The following is a 20570-nucleotide window of genomic DNA, read 5'->3' as shown; positions in this document are numbered from 1 at the left end:
CAGTTCCACCCCCACCCCCCTCCTCAATGGGACACCCTTTTAAATCTTGAAATATGGTTCTCATGTTCCTTCTCTACCTTCTCCTCTCCCAACTAAACATCCCCCAGGAGGAAAGGAGGAAGGAAAAAGAGAAGAAAGAAAGGGAGGGAGGAAAGGAGAGAGGGAGGAAGAGAAGGATAGAAGGAAGGACAAAAGAGTAGAAGGGAAGGAGGAATGGAGAAGAAGTTAAGGGAGGAGGGAGGGAGGCAAGGAGGAAGGAAAGAGAGAAGGAAGGAAGGATAGGATGGTGAGAGAGAGGAGGGCCCGAGAAAAGAGCACAAGGGGCTATATCTGGCCTCCAGGCCTCGGTTTGCCCATATCTGATCTAGAGGAATACACACACAAAGATGCCTAAAACAATAAGTCAAATCCAGTAGAGCTGTTTGCTAGTGAAACTATACCTTGGCCTAGTTTATCTACCCATATATCGGATTACACTGTTGTGTGATGAGTCTAACAACTTACATCATACTGGTGGTGCCCAGAAAACAGTTGGTGCCTCACTTAAAGTGCAGTAGGGGTAAAGTTATGAGTGACTTAAAATTTGAACTTCTTGTACAATATTCACACTGCTAGACCACCAACTGTGCATCAGTAATTAGGATACAACCTTTGCTAAACAAGTACAGCCACTGACAGGATTCTAGCTGATATAGCCACAAGTTCTCCATTGCCACATACACAATTCTTTCTGAAACTAGGGAGTGATGGGCTTTGCTCATGGTTTGCTTTGCAAGCGGCAACACAGCTTGGCTACAGCGTGTTCTTTTTTCTCCTTCGCAGTCTTTGAAAACCTACCTTTTGATAACATGTTGCTTTTCTTTCTTTTTTATTACCTTCTCTTTTTACAGGAAGTGTGCTCTGAGTGGTCTGTCTAGAGCTTGCAAGCATCGCATCAAACTGGGGGATTCTGGGAATTATTACTACATTTCACCTTCCTGCAGGGCCAGGGTAAGTCTCCAGAAGTCCAGATAGTATTGACTCAGAAGAAAGGGTAGCAGCACCTCCCAGGCAAAACTTCTAATTTTCAGCATGACTCTGTGCCAGTTGATATGTGCTGCTGAGCAAGAATGAGGAATGTGGGGCTCTCTAGATATTGTTAGACTGTAACTCCTGCACTCTGCACTCTAGGAGATGAAGTGTAACTATTTTTGGACAAATCCCACCCTTGCATTATAAGGCATAAGTTTAGTTGTCCTTCAGTTCAGTCAGAACATTATGTCCAAAGCCCTTGGATATAAGTCTCATCTCTCAACAAAGGTTTAGTAGTGCCTTAAATCTTAACAGGTTTATGGTGCTAGGGACTTCTTTATGAAAAATGTGATTCATCCAGGTGATGAAGACACTATACATTATGTAAGTGGTATCTGAAATACATTATGGCAGCCCAGCTTCAGTAGGAACGCCCTTATTCAGGGTGCTAGCCAGCCAACCGTTGAACTCAAGAATATTTTAAAGCCAGGAGAGGCATTCATGGAGCCTTCCAGATGTTGGTGGACTATAGCTCCCAGAATCCTTCAATATCAGTTCTTCTGGCTAAGGCTATTGGGAACAATGGTCTGACCTGATCTCCATCCCCCTTTAACCTGGAAGGACCTGAATTAGCTCACAGAAATGTTTGATTTTAATTTGTCAGCTGACACTCAACATTCAGTGGCTACTAAGAATGATTAGTCTTTGGGCAGTTTGGTTCAGAAATGTGGTCACTTTTGGATATGTATATGTCTTCTGTGTCCACTTGCATGCACATGTACCTTTGCCCTGCCCTTTTCCCACATATACTCATGCCCAGTTTCTTATTTGCTCCATGGGGATTCCAGGTATTTGCCAGTACTCATTCTTTAAGCTCACAGTTAGAGGAAGTGAACCCATGCATACCATCACAGAATCAAAGCTCCAAAATGTTGATTAGCAGAAACTGTGACATCATCTGCCAACCCTTTTGATCTCTGATTGACAATCTCCAAAGTAACCCGAGGGGGTATGGGTGTTCCAAGTGATTGTTATGAACTATCCCTAGAGTCCAAACTATGGCTGACAGAGCCTTACCAAGTGTCTTTTTCTGGTAAAAAATGAAAAATTGTTGAAATTGTTTTCAATCCATGCAGCCACCTCTTTCTATGCTCTGTGGGAGCATAGAAAGGATGGACAAAGTGGCTGTTTTGCAAAATAAAATAAATATTATTATTACTATTATTATCCTCATCATTAATATTACAATTTTATCCCACCTTTCTCGTAATTTAGAGATTTGTGAAAATTCCTTTTTGTGGTTATCATAACAACCTCATAAATGTATAGTTGGAACCCTGTATTTGCATGTGATATATTCCCAGCCAGACCATGGACATGGCTGAACATCATTAAATTACCTGACTTTCAGTCCCAGCATACCATAGATGTGCCCTGGAGGACTAGACATTCTTACAGAGGTATCTTCTCTAGGAATTTGCTAGGTCCCCTAAGGCAGCTTTGTAGTAACTTCCAGGGGAAGCATACTATGGACAGTGGTTCCCAACCTTTGGGCCTCTGGGTGTTTTGGATTTCAACTCCCAGAAATCCCTGTCAGCTTACCAGCTGTTAGGAATTGTGGGAGCTGAAGTCCAAAACACCCATAGGCCCAAAGGTTGGGAATCACTGTGTACAGAATGTCTTGGAGGACATAACAAATTCTTAGTCCATTTTCCTCTGGGCCTGGAGAAGTGAAACTACAGTAGGACATTTATAAGGGTCTTATTATATAATGTACACATTTGCATCCATAAATTAGTAATAAAATACAAATGTATAAATATTACAAAAATACAAAAATATTGTAAGATGTTCTCTCTCTTTCAGATTACAGCAGTATGCAACTTCTTCACTTACATTCGCTACATCCAGCAGGGACTGGTAAGACAGGATGGTAAGTAGTTCCGTATGTGTTGGTGTGTGTTTTGAAGTTCACTGTGACTTACTACACCCCTGTCCTAGAGTTTTCTTTACCAGATTTCTTCAGCTGAGGTTTGTCATTGCATTCCTGTAAAGGTGGGAGAATGTGATTTGCCCAAGGTCACCCAATAGATTTTTATGTGTCCCTCAGGATTCTGTCCTATCCCAACATTTCATAGCACCAGGTCTCTCAAATTGCTTTCACCTTTCTGGTCAGAATGTAGTAAAACCAACACAGTTCTAGTAAAGGAAGATGTCTGAACTGAACCTGAATTCCTGTCATTCTATTCAGATGATTTATCAGATGTTCCCAGGTGGAAATTGGTGTTTCTTCCTGTTTGCATACACATCTGGTCTGTGTTACCCATGGCAGATTGGAGAGAAATGATTCCAGTTGGTTGCAAGTGGAATGGAAATGTAGAAACAAGATGAGAAAGGTGTATGAATAATTAGGATGCTTGAAATATGAAGTTTGGTTTGAATATGAATTTAGGTTGGCAGGAAATCTGCTTCTATTAGAACCTGAGCTATTTTTAGCTCAAAGCATTTACTGGTCAAAAATGGCTGTTTGCGATTCTGGTTTACAGTTATCTTTCAGATTGACAGATGGCTGACCAAAATAGAAAAATACACAATTAGCAAAAAGAAGTGTGGTATCTTTGCATATCTGATTCACAAGGGAAGTTGCTTTGCCAGCCCTTGGCTTGCCTGAACTGTGAAGTACGAGTTACATCTGACACATGCCGTTCACCGTGATAACAGAACCTTACAGTGGCACAAAAATAGCAGAATTTTCCTTTGTTTCCTGGTACTCCTATGCGAAGGGACCCAGTTTGAATAATTGGGTGGATTATCCAAAGAGAAATATGCAGAACAGAGTAGATAAGTGGGCCAGAAACAGCCATCCATTTTTTGTTTTCACTTGCCAGTGGAATACTATCATGGCAATGCTGTCTTGGGGAGGTGGAGTCCAATTTATTTGCCCAGCTCATATAAATGAAGCCTACTTCTTACCTTCTACATGTGTCACTCATCACCATCTCTTTATCTCTCCCTCTCCCTGTGTGTTCCCTCTCCCTTTTTGTCTTTCAGTGGAACTGATGTACTGGGAAATCATGCGGCTCAGGAAGGAAATGTCCATGGCTAAACTGGGTTTCTATCCCAATGAAATGTAGTTGGGAACTTGGATTCTTGGAAGGATTGTTTGTTCCGCAGCAACCCTGCTAGGCAGAGAGAGGACCTACTGCTACTATTGAAAGCTGTGTGGTATTAACTCAACTGATGTCAAGAGCAGGATTTCCCCATCCAGTGATTTGCTGCGCTTCCTGGAAAATGCCTATCACAAGGCGGATTTGCCAGGGGGCACCAGTTTGCTGGTACAACTGAGTGATTCCCCCTCTTGGACTCTCCCTCCTTTTTTCTATGCATCCCATAGCCAATATATAGTTAGATTTAGAGTGTGTGCCAATGTGTGTTTTGTGTAGACTTAAATTACCTGCTTCTGCAGGTCCCAAGACCTCGGCTGGAACTTGGTCTTTTTATCTGCTTGCAAATGTAATATCTTTGGGCATTCCCACATGAGAGAGAGAAAGAGAGAGAGAAAGAAAGAGAGAAAGTGTGTGTCTTTGAACTCAGAATGCCAGCTGCTAGCTCCAGCTGTGCCCATGGAAGGGGAGGGAGAAAAATTACTCTCTGAAGGTACGCACCATACAATGGTTTTGCTTGATAGCACCAAAACATTTTTCCATGCTTTCACCCTTTCTGAGGCATCTCTCCTTCTTGGGATCCCTGAAAGAGGGCGAGTGATAAGGAATGCCTTTAATTCTATTTAAAGCTCAGGATTTGCTTTTTGGGTTGTGGAACCGATGCTGAAACTCATTCGGCAAAGAGAGGCATCCATTCTGGGCTAAATACCCTGACTGGGGCCTCCGTTGTGATGCAAAAATTGGGAAGTTACATAACAGAGAGCAACCCGCAAACTTGCCAAGGTCAGCTGCTTGGGACTACAGATGTTGGATGGTGGGGTTTTTTTCCACACTAAAGCACAGAAAGTTGGCTGCCCCTTTCATTCTCGTGGGAGCAGTTGTCCTCAGCTGACATTTTCCTCTATGCAGATTGCTTGGCATTTCTCTGTTCTCTAAGTTGGAATTGTTCTTCCATTGTGATCCTGTGTTATCCGGTCTATGACATTTGAGACATGCTTTAGCTGATTCTGGTTAGATACTTTAAGAAAAATATACCACTTTCAATTATATCTTCATGCTGACTAAGGAATTCTGGTAGTTGTAGTCCAAATAGTACCTTTTCCCAAGGTACTATTTGGACATGTCTAAGGACACTGCAAACTTGTTGTCTCTAGCATTTCCTCCTCCTCCTCCTCCTCCTTCATTCACATTCTAGGCGGATGAGGGAACATGCAGCCCTCCAGATGTTACTGGAGCACACCTCCCCCCCCCCCCCCCCAAATTTGCGTCACAGCTTCAGAGCTTTTCTGGCAAGATCTGGAAGAGTTATGTCAACACTTCCTTTCTTTTTTAAAGTGGAGGTTATTCAGATGTTGGTTAGATTAAAGTTCCTCAAAACTCTGGGGCAAAGGAGAACATAAAGTATACTTAGACTTGGTTTTTTATTTGCAAACCATGGAATTGGAAGAATGGTTGGATTTTGACACAGAGGGAAAATCTGTTAGAATTTCATTATGGAAGTTTCAAAGGGAAGAGAGAATTGAATTTCTCTTCTGGAGACTGTGATTGGCTTCTGCAATGAGAGTTGTCAAGGTGCCTTTTTCAGGTAGGCACTCCCTTTGCCCTTTTCTCCCATTCTCATATATATGGAGGGCTGGTTGGTGGCTATAAGTGAGTATTGTGCACATGCTTCAAAGCATACACTAATTTATATTCCACAGGTGAGCTCGGTTGGTGAGAGTGGGGCTTTGAATGTAAGCTGTGCACCAATGCTACCACCATCCATAGTCAAAAATCCCATATTTAAGGAATGACTCTGAAATGTGGGCTGGATCACCTCTCCGAGGCCTCTTCCACACAGCTGTATAAAATCCGCATTGCACAGGATTATATGGCCGTATGGACTCAGATAACCCAGTTCAAAGCAGATATTTTGGATTGTCTGTCTTAATATTTTGGGTTATATGGCTGTGTGGAAGGGGCCCCTAGTTCCATCAGACCCAAAACAAACTCCAGAATGAAACTTCCTGGCTTGCATCAAAGTTTTTTTTTTTTGCACCTTTTTGGTTGGCAGGCTGTCTGGCTGCCCTGCATGATATGCCTGGTTCTGTGTGTAGCCTCTTGACACCTGCCTTCCCAGTTCCTCTCCTTGGAGGAGTGGCATCCTATAAGCTTTCATAGGAAATACTCTCTTGCCTTTTGTATTGCAGTAAGGGCCCGTGCAATTGAAGCCCTGTAGGGCTTTATTGAAGTCAGTGGCTATTTTTAGCAATCTCTCCTTTAATATTACAGGTAAATGGCTGTCCATTTGGACCCTGGCTAATAGAGTAGAATTTGTGGGTTACCTGCTGCTTAGTGCCCCAGCTCTTGTCCCAGAGCTTTCTGTCATCCTCATAATTTGTAGTAGCACTTGCATGCGAAGGATTATAATCAATGTAAATACAGTACATATATGTGCTAAACTAAAAATGCTTCTCTCTGCAAATATATCTGGGAGAAGATACTATTGGAATAATACTTACAGGAGAACAGTGTGCAACTACGTTTGCCTCTTCCTACTTTGAATGAAGGTTTCTGTTTGTGAAAAGACAAGCTGTGTCCCATGGGATCCAGAGGATTCACCACAAACTGCTCAAAACCTATCTTGTGATAGACAAACAAGTTAATGCCCAGCAGATCTATACATTACCATATTTTTAGTGTCTTGTTCTGTTTCCCAGGTTACCTTTCTGAATTTTAGGCCCCCTCAACTCTCTTTGCGTGGTTTCACTCAAAAAATAAATTAAGCTTCCTTGCAATTGCCATCTTTTAAAAGAAATAATCAGAGAGCATGTCCATGCCATACTGACATAGTTTTTAAGTCACCATATCTCCTTATCTCCGAATAATGGAGACTCTAACTCACTGATTCCCAAACCCGGTCCTCTAAGCCAGTGGTTCTCAACCTGTCGGTCCCCATGTGTTTTGGCCTACAACTCCCAGAAATCCCAGCCAGTTTACCAGCTGTTAGGATTTCTGGGAGTTGAAGGCCAAAACATCTGGGGACCCACAGGTTGAGAACCACTGCTCTAACAGCTCTTTTACACTGCCCTTTATCCCAGGATCTTATCCCAGATTATCTGCTTTAAACTAGAATATATGAGTCCCCACTGCCAGATAACCTGGGATAAACAGATGATTTGAGATCCGATCCTGGGGTATAGGGCAGTATTAAAGGGCCCTAAGTGTGTTGGACTTCCCAGAAGCTTTAGTTGCTTTGGCTACTGATCAGAGATTATGGGAGCTGAAGTTCAACAACCTGGATGATCAAAATTTGGGAAACACTATTCTAGCCTAGTCAATGCTTAAATGTGAATTTAGATCAGGTCTGCAAAACCTGGTGTTTTGACTTCTCCCAGAATTCCTGGACATTGGACAAGCTGGTCACAGGTTGTGCATACCTGATCTATATAGACACGTTTCGGCTTTCCAGATGTTGGGACTATAGATGTTGGAACACCAACTCCAGCTATTAGGAGATTGTGGGGAGGTAAATGGGTGTTGTGACAATATCCACTACCAGTAATTTCATGGTGTGATTGGCAGGGCTGGTTTTAAACTTCTAGGTCATAATACCGTTCCTGTTGAACAGTATGCAACAGATTATTCCTCTATAAGACTGAAAGAGGATAAGTAAAGGCTTCTAGCAATCCTCACCCTGAAAAACTTTTTTCACCAGTCAGATTGTTTGTGGATGGGGAATTAAATAGTGAAATGAAACTCTGGCATAGGCAAGATAATGTTTTGGAACTTTTGCTATCTGGTTTGCTTGTTGTTGGTTTTTTGTTTTTGTTTTTTGCTTGCTTGCTTTTAAAAAGTCCCACAAAGTCTGAGATGGTGGCTACACAAGGCCTGCTGCCTCACCACCCCATTGTAGACAGTGTTAATCATTTATGGATCCTGTGGGAAGGATCTGTATTCAGTAGCGAGGAATGGAACCTCGCAGTGTGTAAAATTAGCGATTCTGTACTCAAAGATGCCCTCTGGAGGGCTTGTAAAGCTGTTGTTCCCATTGTTTGCTTTTTGAGCTTTTCGGGGCTTTTAAAGCATATGTGAAGGCAGTTAGTGAAATTAGCCTGTAATAATGCTCCATGCAGTCATGCCGGCCACATGACCTTGGAGGTGTCTATGGACAACGCTGGCTCTTCGGCTTAGAAATGGAGATGAGCACCACACCCCAGAGTCAGACATGACTGGACTTAATGTCAGGGGACTACATTTACCTTTACCTTTTAATGTTTCCTCAGCTTATTTATTGAAAGTTGGTTCCTTGAAAGGAAACAATCACAGTTTACAGTTCAATATGCCCATTGGAGTGTGTTGAATGGCAGGTTCTCTTGCATTGTGATAAGATTTAATGTAATGTCTAAAAAGCCATTTCTTATGTCTAACCCCTCCCATGGAATTATGTTTTCCTTTCTTTTGAGATCGTAACTTATTGCCTTCTTTTGTTACTTGTTATTTTCCCATTGCATGGGGGTGAAATTCCAATCAGAATGCCTCTAAAAATGCCCTTTCGAATTAGATAGAACAAGGTAGCCAATTGAAATATCCACACCTAGTTCTTTCTCCCGCCCTGGACTTTCCACAGATCTATAAACCCAATTTTCCTAGTTTCCAACAGACCTCACAACCTCTGAGGATGCCTGCCGTAGATGCAGGTGAAATATCAGGAGAGAATGCTTCTAGAACATGGCCATACAGCCCGAAAAAACTACAACAACCCAGACAGAACATAATTAGAAAACATTACTATTCCCTACTGCTAGAAAGAGCTGCCATTTCTATTGGTTACATTGTTTTTTCAGGTACGTTTGTTGCACATTGATAACTTGTTACAAGTAATGGCATTTGTAATGTGTTGCTTCCAAGCTCTGGTGATGCCTTAATAGTCATGTGCCTGCACAGGGGTGCGTTGGTGTCTAACTTCAGATGCTTCCAAGTCCTCCTTGCCAATGTGACTTTTGAGGAAGAATGTCAACCTGACAAACAGGCCCCGTTTGAGACATTTCTCTGCTTGAAGGAAAGAAATGAAGGTCTTGTTCTACTTCCATGTACTTGAATGACTGTCAGATTTTTTTCAGTACTGACCAATGGGCAGCACCTTTCATCATACATAAACATAGCTTAGTGGGCACAGGGCAGGCTATGTGGCACATTGTTTGCTTTACTTAAAGCTTTGCTGCCACCTCCCAGATTCCGCTGCCTGAGGCCACTGCCTTGCTTTGCATTCTGGAGGACTAGCCCTCTTGAAGAACGGATGCAGCTTCTTCAAGTACATTCCACAAAGCAAAATGAAGGATTGAAGGCTAAAGACACTGCATGTGTCACTGGTAAATAGGAACATGTTCAGTCTGGTCAATGCATAGATACATGAAAATATTTGCCTTTATTTGAATGGTTCAGATGCTGTAATTAAACCGCTAATACATGATAATGATGATTGATGATGAAGTGTTTGCCCAAGAGCATTTCTGACCTGGGAAGGGCTTAACTTTTCTCTCTTGCAGAAAGGGCAAGTATTTTCACTGTTCTCCTGGTTGTGTTACTATATCCTCCTTTATATCTTCCTATTTTAATAAAATATATTGATCTCTATTTAATAAATAGACTCCAGTTCTGACAGTGAGGCTGGTTCTTATTGCCTTTGGGCTGCTCTGTTTGTTTTGAAAACTGCATGTATTCCAAATGTAAAATAAACAAAGCACATTTCCAAAGCAGAATTGGTTGTGCATTTCTTCATCCCTCTACAACAATTAATGCTTCAGTGTGAATTTAGCACCCTGCAGGGTGGACATGCGCCCAGAATTAACTGCAGTCTGCAATGCACTGGGGTCTGCTTTAGGGATCAGGATTGACTGCCAGATGGGGCTTGACTTGGTTATGTAGTAATTAGCCATGGAAAGGATCCATGCCAGGAACTCAAGAAGGGACATCAGTGTACATCAGGTCTAGAACTTTGCGTGGTTCTATGGCTGAATAAACATCATGAGAGAAAATAGAAATGATATGCAAATATATAGAATGGTGGCATCTTGACAATCTTACTTATTATTTTTAAATAGCTTCAGGAAAAAAAAGAATTTTGATCAAAGGAATACTCAGAGATGCCATTTGTGTGTCGTATTGTTTTCCTGCCAACTATTTTTCCACTTAATATTTGACGCACACACTACAATGATACTTTCTTTCCCTGTGGAATTTCCAGTATAGAAATGTCCTTCAAAAGATCTATGTGGCATATATACAGTGCTGTTTGGAAGCCATTACCACCTTTAATGAGCCCACACAACTTTAAGATTGTTTGGAGAGGCCTTCTCTCTGTCCCATCACCTCTGCCAGCAGAGTCCTGTGTTATGATTTGATTGTACATTGTTTTGAGGTTTGTTTGGTTTTTTAAAAAAATCACTGTTTTAACAATATAGGCTATCTAACACAAACATATCAGATGTCTTGTATGTTTTTTACTCTGTATGGGATTTAATAATTTGTAAGCCCATTGTTTTGGAAAATATGATGATGATGATGGTGATGATGATGATGATGATGATGATGGGTAGAGGAAGCAGTTGTATTTGCATTAAAGAAAAATAGCTCCCTTCCATTCAAAACCAAATCAAACTATAGTGTTGCAATTCACATTAACTCACTCTTTTGTGCGCTTGTCCCCCCTTCCTTTCTCTTTCTCTTTCTTAGGCTGGATCTACACTGCCAAATCATGCAGTTTTACAATGCACTATAACTCTGTTGAACTGGATGATATAAATCTACACTGCCATATATAATCCACCACAATGCAGGTAAACTGCATTTTGAAACTGCATTATATGGCAGTGAAAATCTAGCCATAGTTGTATTACCCCTGGCATCTAAAACTAGGAGGATGCACTTTCAGGAGTGGTAAAGGAAGGGCATGTCCAGGTTGCACAGTTCCCCTACCCCCAGCCTTCTGGTTCTAGAAAGAGAAAAATGGCAGTTTGAAAAAGTATCTATAAATATCAATTGAAGATCCAGATGCTCTGTCCATCAGTGAAACATGCAGGCTTACATAATATGTGTATCAGGACATGGGTGAGGAAATTAATGGCCACAACTGTGTATCTGCTAGAGTGTATCAAGAGCATAGTGAATGATATTGTGCACAAAATTTAGTTTTCAGGAAATGTCTTTTATTTTAAAGTGGGTGAAGATGAGTATGAGTGTAGACGGCTATAATCTTAGGCTGCTACAGAAATTGCTGTAATAACAATGCCAGTGATTGGTGGTATAGTTCCCTGTCTTCCTCCATCAGTAATGAAATAATATGCAATCTTGTAAAATGTCCTGTGGTCTTTTGGCACAAATGCAAAAAAGGGACTGTTGTGCAAAAGAATTCTACATCACAGTCCCAAAACGTGAACCCTTCCCCAGTGCAAACACCTCAGCCAATCGGGAGACACCTGAAATTACTCATTTATATGTGTGAGAATGAAATTGGCAAAGATTTATATTCCTAGTGAAAATACATTCCCGTACACAATTCAATACATGGGTAATTGTTCAAGATGCTTAGTTACAAGATTAAAAAAAGATTTTTAAGTATGGCAAATGAGAGCTCCTATTTAGGAAAGACCAGTTTAACACTTTTCTTCATTAAACAACACCAGATAAAAATGTACCCGGCCTTTATGGTGAATCTTGTTGCAACTCTAACATGAAATCAGTTTTTTAGATGTATTCATTTATTTTTCAGTGTGAAAGTAGTAGAGGAATTTATTTATTTATTTATTTAGAGCTTTTATAACCCGGTCTTCTCAACCTCCGAATAGGGACTCAGGCTGGATAACAACAGGAAATTCATACACAAATAGGATAAAACATAATAACATCGTAATACATTAATACATTAAAATACATTAAAATACAGATCAAATAACTACATAAAGCCAAGTCGTCAAGATAAAATCACAAATTCATCACCATCCGCCAGTGCAGTCAGCAGTTATTGACTCAATCATCATTCTACAAATGCTATATTCCAGAGCCAATATTTTACCAGCTTTCTGAAAGTCAGGAGGGAAGGGGCAGATCTAATTTCCATCGGGAGAGTTCCAGAGCCGAGGGGCCACCACCGAGGAGGCTCTGCCCCTCGTCCCCACCAGACGCGATTGTGAAAGTGGTGGGACCGAGAGCAGGACCCCTCCAGAAGATCTTAACAACCTTGATGGTTCATAGGGGAGAATCCGTTCAGACAGGTAAACTGGACCGGGACAGGAACAGTCCTATGAACCCTGAGAGGTCAATTCTGCAAGACAATGTGCTGAAAGTTAACTGGAGTCAGGTTTCTTGGTTTTGTTGGAGCAAATCTGATAGCAGTGGCTCTCTTTGGAGGAAAAGTCACATTTTCTTGCTCTGGATGCACCTAGGAAGCAAAGAGAAAAGGCAGAGATTGTCCTGGAGAAACAAGGTAGCTTGGGTGTTCAGTTTCTGACAGAACTATAGAATAGAAACAACCTAGGATTTTGTTTTTGTTTTGTTTGTTGTTTTTTGCAATACTCTCCTATGAAACTAGAGCTGACAAAGTTACTGTTTGGATTAGAATGCTCAGAATCCATAAGCTAGTACTGGGATTTGTCCACAAAAGAAGGGTTTCTGAGGTCTGAATGAAACAGTTTGACACAAAGAAAGGGAGAAAGTGGCTCTAACATCTGTATGGGCTGGTAGAAGTTCAGGGTTGGGAGATCATTTGGATGCCCAGCTTTTATCTCAGGCATTGAACACACAAATGTACACTGAGGTCAGGGCATGGGTGATGGACATCACGTGATGGCTCACCATGAACCCAAATGAGGGCAGTGTGCTGTCCCTGTGGCCAGGTCATACTAAGTACAAGTAGATGGATCAACTGCCATTCAGTCCCCATAAGGAAAGGGATACGACTAATGATGACTGACATCACACTCTTGTTGGTCTTGAGAGCAAAGAAAAGCAAAGCTAGGGCTGCAATCTACATACAGATTGACCTGGGAGCGTGTAAGTGGAATTTACCTCTGAGGAATTATGTACAGGAAGGATTATAAAGCATTTTGCCGTATTTGGGCTCCTTATAAAAGCCTTGATTGTTTGCCACGTGCACGGCCAAAATACCTTGAGATTCAGCCACTGTCTTGAATCCCTCAGGAGAGGAATAAGCTGTGGTGTGTCTTAACATATTGTTTCATGCATGGCCCTTTTGTAGGTTACAAAAATGCCATTGTGTAATAATCGAGCAATTACTGGGCAATGTATAGTGTACATAATTCTGTCGTGCCAGAGAACTTTTCAATTACCTTGTTCAACGGATTTATAAACACATTTTTCCTCCTCTTTCTCCTGACTCTTTTAGGCCCAAACAATACACCATGAAGGATTCCAGGCTGCTGCACAAAACTGTGCAATGTTTCCTTATACCTTAATAATGAGATATAATAAAAGTCATGTAGTGCATATGAGATTCTCCCGAGAGTCTCTCCATTCCTTGCAAGACGCAAGGAGCAGCAGCACTGAGAAACCCATCCCCATATCTCCAGAGCCCCCTGGTTATTCCCTTCACTTCAGAAACCACTGGATAGCAGCCCAATCTTTTTCGACTGGCAGCAATACGAGTCCTCTGTTGGGAAGCTCTCTCAATCCTTGCCATGGCAACACAGTTCAGAATAACTACATTATGTTTATATCTTGATTGCCCTGATGGAAAACTTGTTCTGACAACAATTCTGTGTCCTTCATTTTTCTGTTTTTATTGTGTTTTTCCCCATAACATTATTTTGTATAATTAACTGTTGTTTTAACGAGCTCACAAGAACTTTCAGTCAGCTGCTATGAAACTTTATAGGGTTTTTAAAAAAATCCCACAAGGCACCTTGCTTATGTAAAAACAGACAACATGAAAACAAGGCATCAGGAAAAAGTGCCCCCACACTATCACTATAAAAAGAAAAGTGCTGTTAAAAATAAATCTGGTGTCCTATTTTACAGATGTTCCTCTGTGACATCATTGTGCAGAAACAAAATAAGCCCAAAGTGAATTTGTGAAACTTCTCTCAAATTGTGGACTCTTGACTACCTGTTAGTCTAGCAAATCTTGCAAGATCTTTTTTTAAAAGTGCACGCACACACACACAGAAACATACCATCTTCCAAATTCAACAATCAAAATACAAGTATTTTCCCCAATCCCACCACTTCCCCATTCTCTCCCAAAAACCTCTACCCTTGACTTCTCATTACATAATACAAAGATACAGGAATACTATTGAGTATTTATACCTCACTATGTTTGAGTGTTTCATCATTTCCCCCTGGTTACCAACTTATATACATCCATCTGTCTAAGGTTCTCAAAAGTATTGCAAGATATATAATTCCCTAACAGCCAAGGAATGGCTGGATGCTGAAATCCCTGTGGACCTGTATGAAAATGCTAAGGTTTATTTAGATCCCAGCTCAGCCATGAAGCTCATAGGTAACCTATTCCAGGTTGCTAGACAAAGTATATTATGAAAGTCACACAGAGAGATACATCAGATCCCAGTGTCTCTGCCATTTGGAACCCTGATTTGTATTAATCCTGTGAAGGTTTCAAGAGGACAAAAATGTCTTTCTCTACCCCCCGAAGTTATCCACACAGTAATGGGCTCTGGCACCATCTCCTGCTCTTGGGTAGAAGAGGGTATCCTGAAATTCTGTTTAGATGCCACCACTTACTAATTCACACCAAATGACTCAGTAACTTAAGCAGAAAGTTACTGAGGGGTTTAACTCATTTTCCTCCGCAGCTGACTCTGCAGAGACTTTGCCTCTTCCTCCCTTGAGAGGTGATAATCTCATACACGTGTATGCACACACACTGAGCAAAAACATGTTAAGAGGCAAGTTTATATTTGAAGCTATCAAACCTGTATTAGCATACAAGATATCTTGTACATAAAGGCACCTTCCTCTGGGTGTTACTTATGAGTAGTTACAAAACAGGTGAAGGTCAGAAAGAAACACACTTTAATGCAACTAGCTGCACATTTCTATTTTACTCAAGATACAGGTAGTGGTCTGGCTCTTTGAATGTTCATGGAAAGCTGGAAGTCTGGATTTCTTTCTCCAGCCTACAACCAAGTTTACTTAAAAACAATGAGGCAGACAAGTACCCCTACCTCTCCATCAGTCCCAAAATCAACCAAGTCTCTTATGTGCCACTTGTTTTATAACTTCTCATCTTGGAAGCATCTCGAAGCTTCCACACTTCACCCAAATTGGCCATTCTCATTGGGCAATTGTCTCTGGACCCTTCCACACAGCCATATAACCCAGAATGTCAAGGCAGAAAATACTATTAAATCTGCTTTGAACTGGGTTATCTCAGTCCACACTGCCATATATCCCATTTCAAAGCAGAAAATGTGGGATTTTATTCAGCTGTGTGTAAGGGGCCTCTATGGATCTCTGTTGCTCTAGGTGATGCCGATCTCCAATAAATATAATTGTAAACCATCACACTGTTTAACTATTTGTTTACTTTTTTGTACTTCTTTTGGGTTTAGGGTTCAGCACCCAAGAGAGCTGAAGCCTGAAACCAAAGACAAATTTGCCATCTTATCACCATGGGAGTCACCAGCAGGTCCTGCAGGACTTTTCTATAATGACGTAACAAGTTTGGAAACTCAACAGGCACCAACATTACAATATTTTTGGCAAGAAGGGAAAGGGAGAGTGAAGGCCTCATTCTGTAAAACACTTTGAGCTGGTTTGAAAGCTTCTAATTGGAGTCTTATGGCTTTGTTGCTTCTCAGCTTTATGCCAGGTGAAATGTTGTTTTGATTGTGTTGTATTTTTATTGTGCTCTTATGCCTTCTTGCAATTAGTTGAAATGATGAGTTATCTAGAAATGAATATAGTATGATATATACTATTTGTTTTAAATTATTTTTTAAAAGCTGGATTTATGAGACCAAAGGCATCTAATATCAGCATTTTCTTTCACTATTCATATTTGGTTTTTAAAAAACCTGCCATTGTACATCTAGGGGGAAAATGAACCCAGTCCACCCATTGCCCCTCTCCCCGTTCAGCAGTTGCAGTCCCAATGGGAGAGAGTTGAGCAGTCAGGAGGGAGCTCTGTGTTTTGCAAGCTAAAGAGCTTTATGTATTTCCTGGCCAGTTAAATTTTCACATTAGCTTGTGGTTCTTATGCATCTTCATGAGAGGCCTCCTGAGATTAGAGCTGCTTGAGTACAAACATATTTGTGCATTTATGTATTGTCTAGAGTTTTCTGCTTGATCAACTATTAGCTGATCAGAACAGGTTTTACCAAGCAATGAAAAACAGAGCAGAATGTGAGCCAAAGGAGACATTTCTCCAAACACAAGACTACTGATAAAAATAAGTTCCACCTCGATTCTTAGGTGTCTCTTTTTGTTCATACATTGATTTTAAGTTACTTGACTATACTGTCTTGAAGATTCTGTGAGCTATAGAAGGAAAGTTTTTTTTTGCAGTGTCCATTCTAGGATAACTTGTACATATCCTCTTGACATCTGAAACATTTTTTAAAAAGGAGTGCGTAACTAGGTGGTGAAAGGGGGCATCCCTGTCTTTCCAAACTCAACAGCAGGTTCTCCAACCTGTTGAAAAGACCACAGAAGAGACACCTCCAATGAGTAAAGGCTTTTCACCAGCAGAAGATATATCCTGGATCCAGCCTCTATTTATTTCCTGGGTACTGTTCCATTATCCTGGTGGAGGCCACCAGGGGGCACTAGAGAGAGAAAGATAGTCTATTTTATGGGGGGAGTTGTTTTTGCTGTTTATCCCCTAGTTGCCTCCACCCAGATAATGGAACAGTACCATTTTGCTATACCTATTTTGTATTAGAGTTAACATGGCACAGTGGTTTGGGTGCTGGACTAGGACTCCAGGAAACCATGATTCAAATCCCTGCTCAGCTGTGGAAACTATAGACCAATGGTCCTCAAACTGAAGCCCACAAGCTGAATTTGGCCCTCCAAGGTCATTTACCCAGACCCCACCCTAAAAATCTAAGTTTGAAACAACTTGAAGGCACACAATTCTAGTTAAATTGACTATCTCATCAGCCAAAAGGAGGCCACACTTCCCATTGAAATACTGATAAGTTTATGTTAGTTAAAATTATTCTTAATTGTAAATATTATATTGATCTCTCTCTCTCTCTCTCTCTCTCTTTGCACAACAAATAAGATATGTGCAGTGTGCATAGGAATTCACTGGGGTCATTTATCGACTATAGTGTGTCCCCCTCCGCCCATAGTCTGAGGGATTGTGAATGGGCTCTTGGCTTTAAAAGTTTGAGGACCCCTTCTATAAAGTGACCTTTGGCAAATCATGCTCTCCCAGCTTTGGTGAAACGGCAACCTCTTTCGTAACAAATCTTGCCAAGTAAACCCTTTGATATGCTGGTCACCATAAGTTGGAAATGACTTGAAGCCACACAACAACAACTCTGTATCCTTGTATACTCTTAGTGTTGGGAGGTGACATGTCTCAGTTTCAAGACCAACATGAATTTTGCTTAGGGGAGAGTGGAGCTGCTATTTTCAGTGTAGACCTGGGTTCAACGTCATATATCGTTTCTGTTAGAATTTGGTAAAGAACCTGTTAAGGTTCCCAGAAAAACACAAGACTGTTAAACCCTTTGTCAGGCAAACAGCAGAGGAAGCCAAAAGAGAGAGAACCTTAAAAAGTGCAGTGCCAGCTTCCTCCCCACTTACTTCCCAAGCACTAGCTTAAAAAAGTGAAACCAGGCTACAGAGGTAAAAAGGTACAAAAATGATTTGCTCCAAATATATACATTGAATAACACAAGCAAAACTTCTCAATGGAAGTAAAAAAGAAGTAGGAGAAAAAAGTTAAAATTCAAAATATGCAAATGCATGCATACAAACAAATGCACAATAAACAACTGTTTATCTGGTTGCTTACAACTCAGCTTCTGAACTCTGTGGTTGCTTTCTATGCTTGAGGCATGCAGGTGACAGAGATATAAGTGCATGCAAATAGATAATGCCTGTTGATAATGAGCATGGCTGATTGTCTATTCCTAACACTTTCGCCCTCAATAGGAATAGCCTTCTGATGCAAGCATGAAACACTGTTGTGCTTAAAGCTCTGACCTTGAAGGAAACACCAATACTTTTATGTGTCTCCTGATACAGGATTTCGCCACTCCAGTGGAGACTGAGCTGGTGGAGAGTAGCAGAAATCTTGTTGCTTCCCTCACCAAAACTGCACGCAAGGCTTGCATTCCTAAATGTTCATTAGACCATGAGTCTCCTGGAAAGGAGGAGAACAAAGCACAGATTAAATAAGGCAGAACAGCAACAGGAACAACAACTTGCCTTTTGACAGAATTCTGCAAAAGTTGAAGAAGGTGCTACATGTTCCGGGTGATGGTTGCATGTTTCGATATTTTCACTTTTATTTCCACATGCCTTGAGGCATTAGTTGCTCATCCCTCCTAGGTCCCTTCTATATCACACAATTATAGCAGTGTGGTTCCACTTTAACGGTCATGGTTGCATACTATGAAATCTGTGACTTACAGAAACAGGGGCAGCATTAGGAATTCTCAGCCAGAGAGCTCCCCACCCCCAAATTGCAAACTCTAGGCTTCGATAGGATGCTGCCATGGCAGTTAAGGTGGAGTGCACCATAACTATGAAAGAACCTCAGGAGGTCTTTCTACTACCTCCTATCCAATGTCCACCAGCACTGTCTACAGAAGGCTCACCTACAAACTCCCCTGGAAATTTGTTTATTTATTTATTTGTTTGTTTGTTTATTTACTGCATTACTATGCCACCTTTCTGAACCCGAAGGTGATTGTGAATGAGTTCTGTTATGGCCAGCAGATGGCATTATCAGACCTTTGAGAGTATACAAAAAATAGACCGTCCTCTTGGCCACAGTCACATCACTGATCCACTGAACCTGATAAGTCAGCATAGGAAATCACTTCAGGCAAGCCTGTTGATGAACACAATCAGCCTTATAAAAAGCAAATGAGCATATAAACCTCCAGGGCCTTAACAAAATCCCCTTTGTTCTTATGTAGTGTGTTGTTGTGGCTTGCATTGCCTCTCCTGCTAACTTTGCACTTTCGTTTTATTTCGTTGGGTATTTATGGCTGTCTGTGATTATTTTATGGTTTTTAAAATATTTACTGGCAACTAGTAGCCACTGTTATTCCGACAGTATGCAAACTAGGTGAAAAAAGGAGGAGAGAGGGGATTTTGACAGATGCAACTGATCACTCAAAAGAAAGAAAAGTCACCTCATCCATATCCCTTAATTCTGTTGAATAAACTCTTTTGAGATCTGACTGCAGTACATATATCAGAGAAGACATTGTGAAGACCCAGAACAAAAACAGAGACTTCATCTTCTTACTGACCATGAAACAGGACACATTTGACTTGCTGGCTGGGCAGGAGCCTGACTCCAAGCACATAGGTTTGGGACTCTACACTCAGCAAAGGGTAGGACTGAGAGGTCACCATCAGGGAACTCCTGGTTGACAGCCAAAAGCCCTATTTCCTGGGTGAAATTTTGGAGGTTCCTGGCTAGAGAAGATGTGCTGCTGTATATCATCACCAAGAAGGTGACACTGTTCTGTTGCTTCCAAGAGTGGAGGTGGAGCAGGTTTTGTGTGTGTGTTTGTATCAGGAGTGACTGGAGGAACTGTAAGTCGTTTCTGGTGTGAGAGAAGTGGCCATCTGCAAAGACATTGCCCAGGGGATGCTCAGATGTTTTGATGTTTTACCATATTTACGGGAGGCTTCCCTCACGTCCCCACATGGGGAGCGGGAGCTGACAGAGGGAGTACATCCACACTCTCCCTGAATTCGAACCTGCGACCTGCTGGCACTTCATAGCCTCATGGCCCAAGTAGAGGTCATCAGGGGGAATCTGGCACATAGAAGAAAGGAGAATGGTGAACATCAGGCAGCCTTGCATTGTAGGAAACTTCAACAGGAAGCCACCCTGAGTTCTCATGGGAAGAGAGGTCAGGTTAAAAATAAAAGTTTCATATTATTATAAGGGGTAGGGATGACCTACTGGGTCAAGCTCTTCATCCTGGTCCCATTTTTTTAATATATGACCACAGGCCAAAGGCAGACCAAAGTTTTTCCTTCTTTGAATGGGTCTGGAACATGGCAAGCAGGGATATGGGCATGCAAATAGGAAAGGAATGTTTTTATCAATTTCATCCCTTAAGATGCATAATTGGGAGCAGAAGAACCCAGTTGCTTTGTCCAGGCCAGGACCTCCTTCACCAATGAGCCTTTGAGACTGCTGTTGTTTTGTGAGCTGGGCAGATGTGGGAG

General features: G+C 41.4%; 1 protein-coding gene across 5 annotated transcripts in view; it reads left to right on the top strand.

Moving 5' to 3' along the window:
* The window catches only part of RAB3IL1 (RAB3A interacting protein like 1), a 52494-nt gene extending 42584 nt beyond the window's left edge, over window positions 1–9910 (top strand). For all 5 annotated transcript variants that reach the window (XM_060770551.2, XM_060770542.2, XM_060770559.2 and 2 more), the window contains 3 exons: window positions 891–990; window positions 2878–2944; window positions 4063–9910. In XM_060770551.2, the coding sequence (XP_060626534.2) occupies window positions 891–990; window positions 2878–2944; window positions 4063–4145 (250 nt within the window). In that variant the 3' untranslated portion in view covers window positions 4146–9910. The remainder of the gene's footprint in view (window positions 1–890; window positions 991–2877; window positions 2945–4062) is intronic.
* Window positions 9911–20570: the final 10660 nt, after the last annotated feature.

Source organism: Anolis sagrei, chromosome 1, assembly GCF_037176765.1.
Source record: "Anolis sagrei isolate rAnoSag1 chromosome 1, rAnoSag1.mat, whole genome shotgun sequence".
Classification (NCBI taxonomy): Eukaryota; Metazoa; Chordata; class Lepidosauria; order Squamata; family Dactyloidae; genus Anolis; species Anolis sagrei.
Note: the sequence above shows the minus strand (reverse complement) of the source record. Positions and strands in the feature narration are given on the sequence as shown.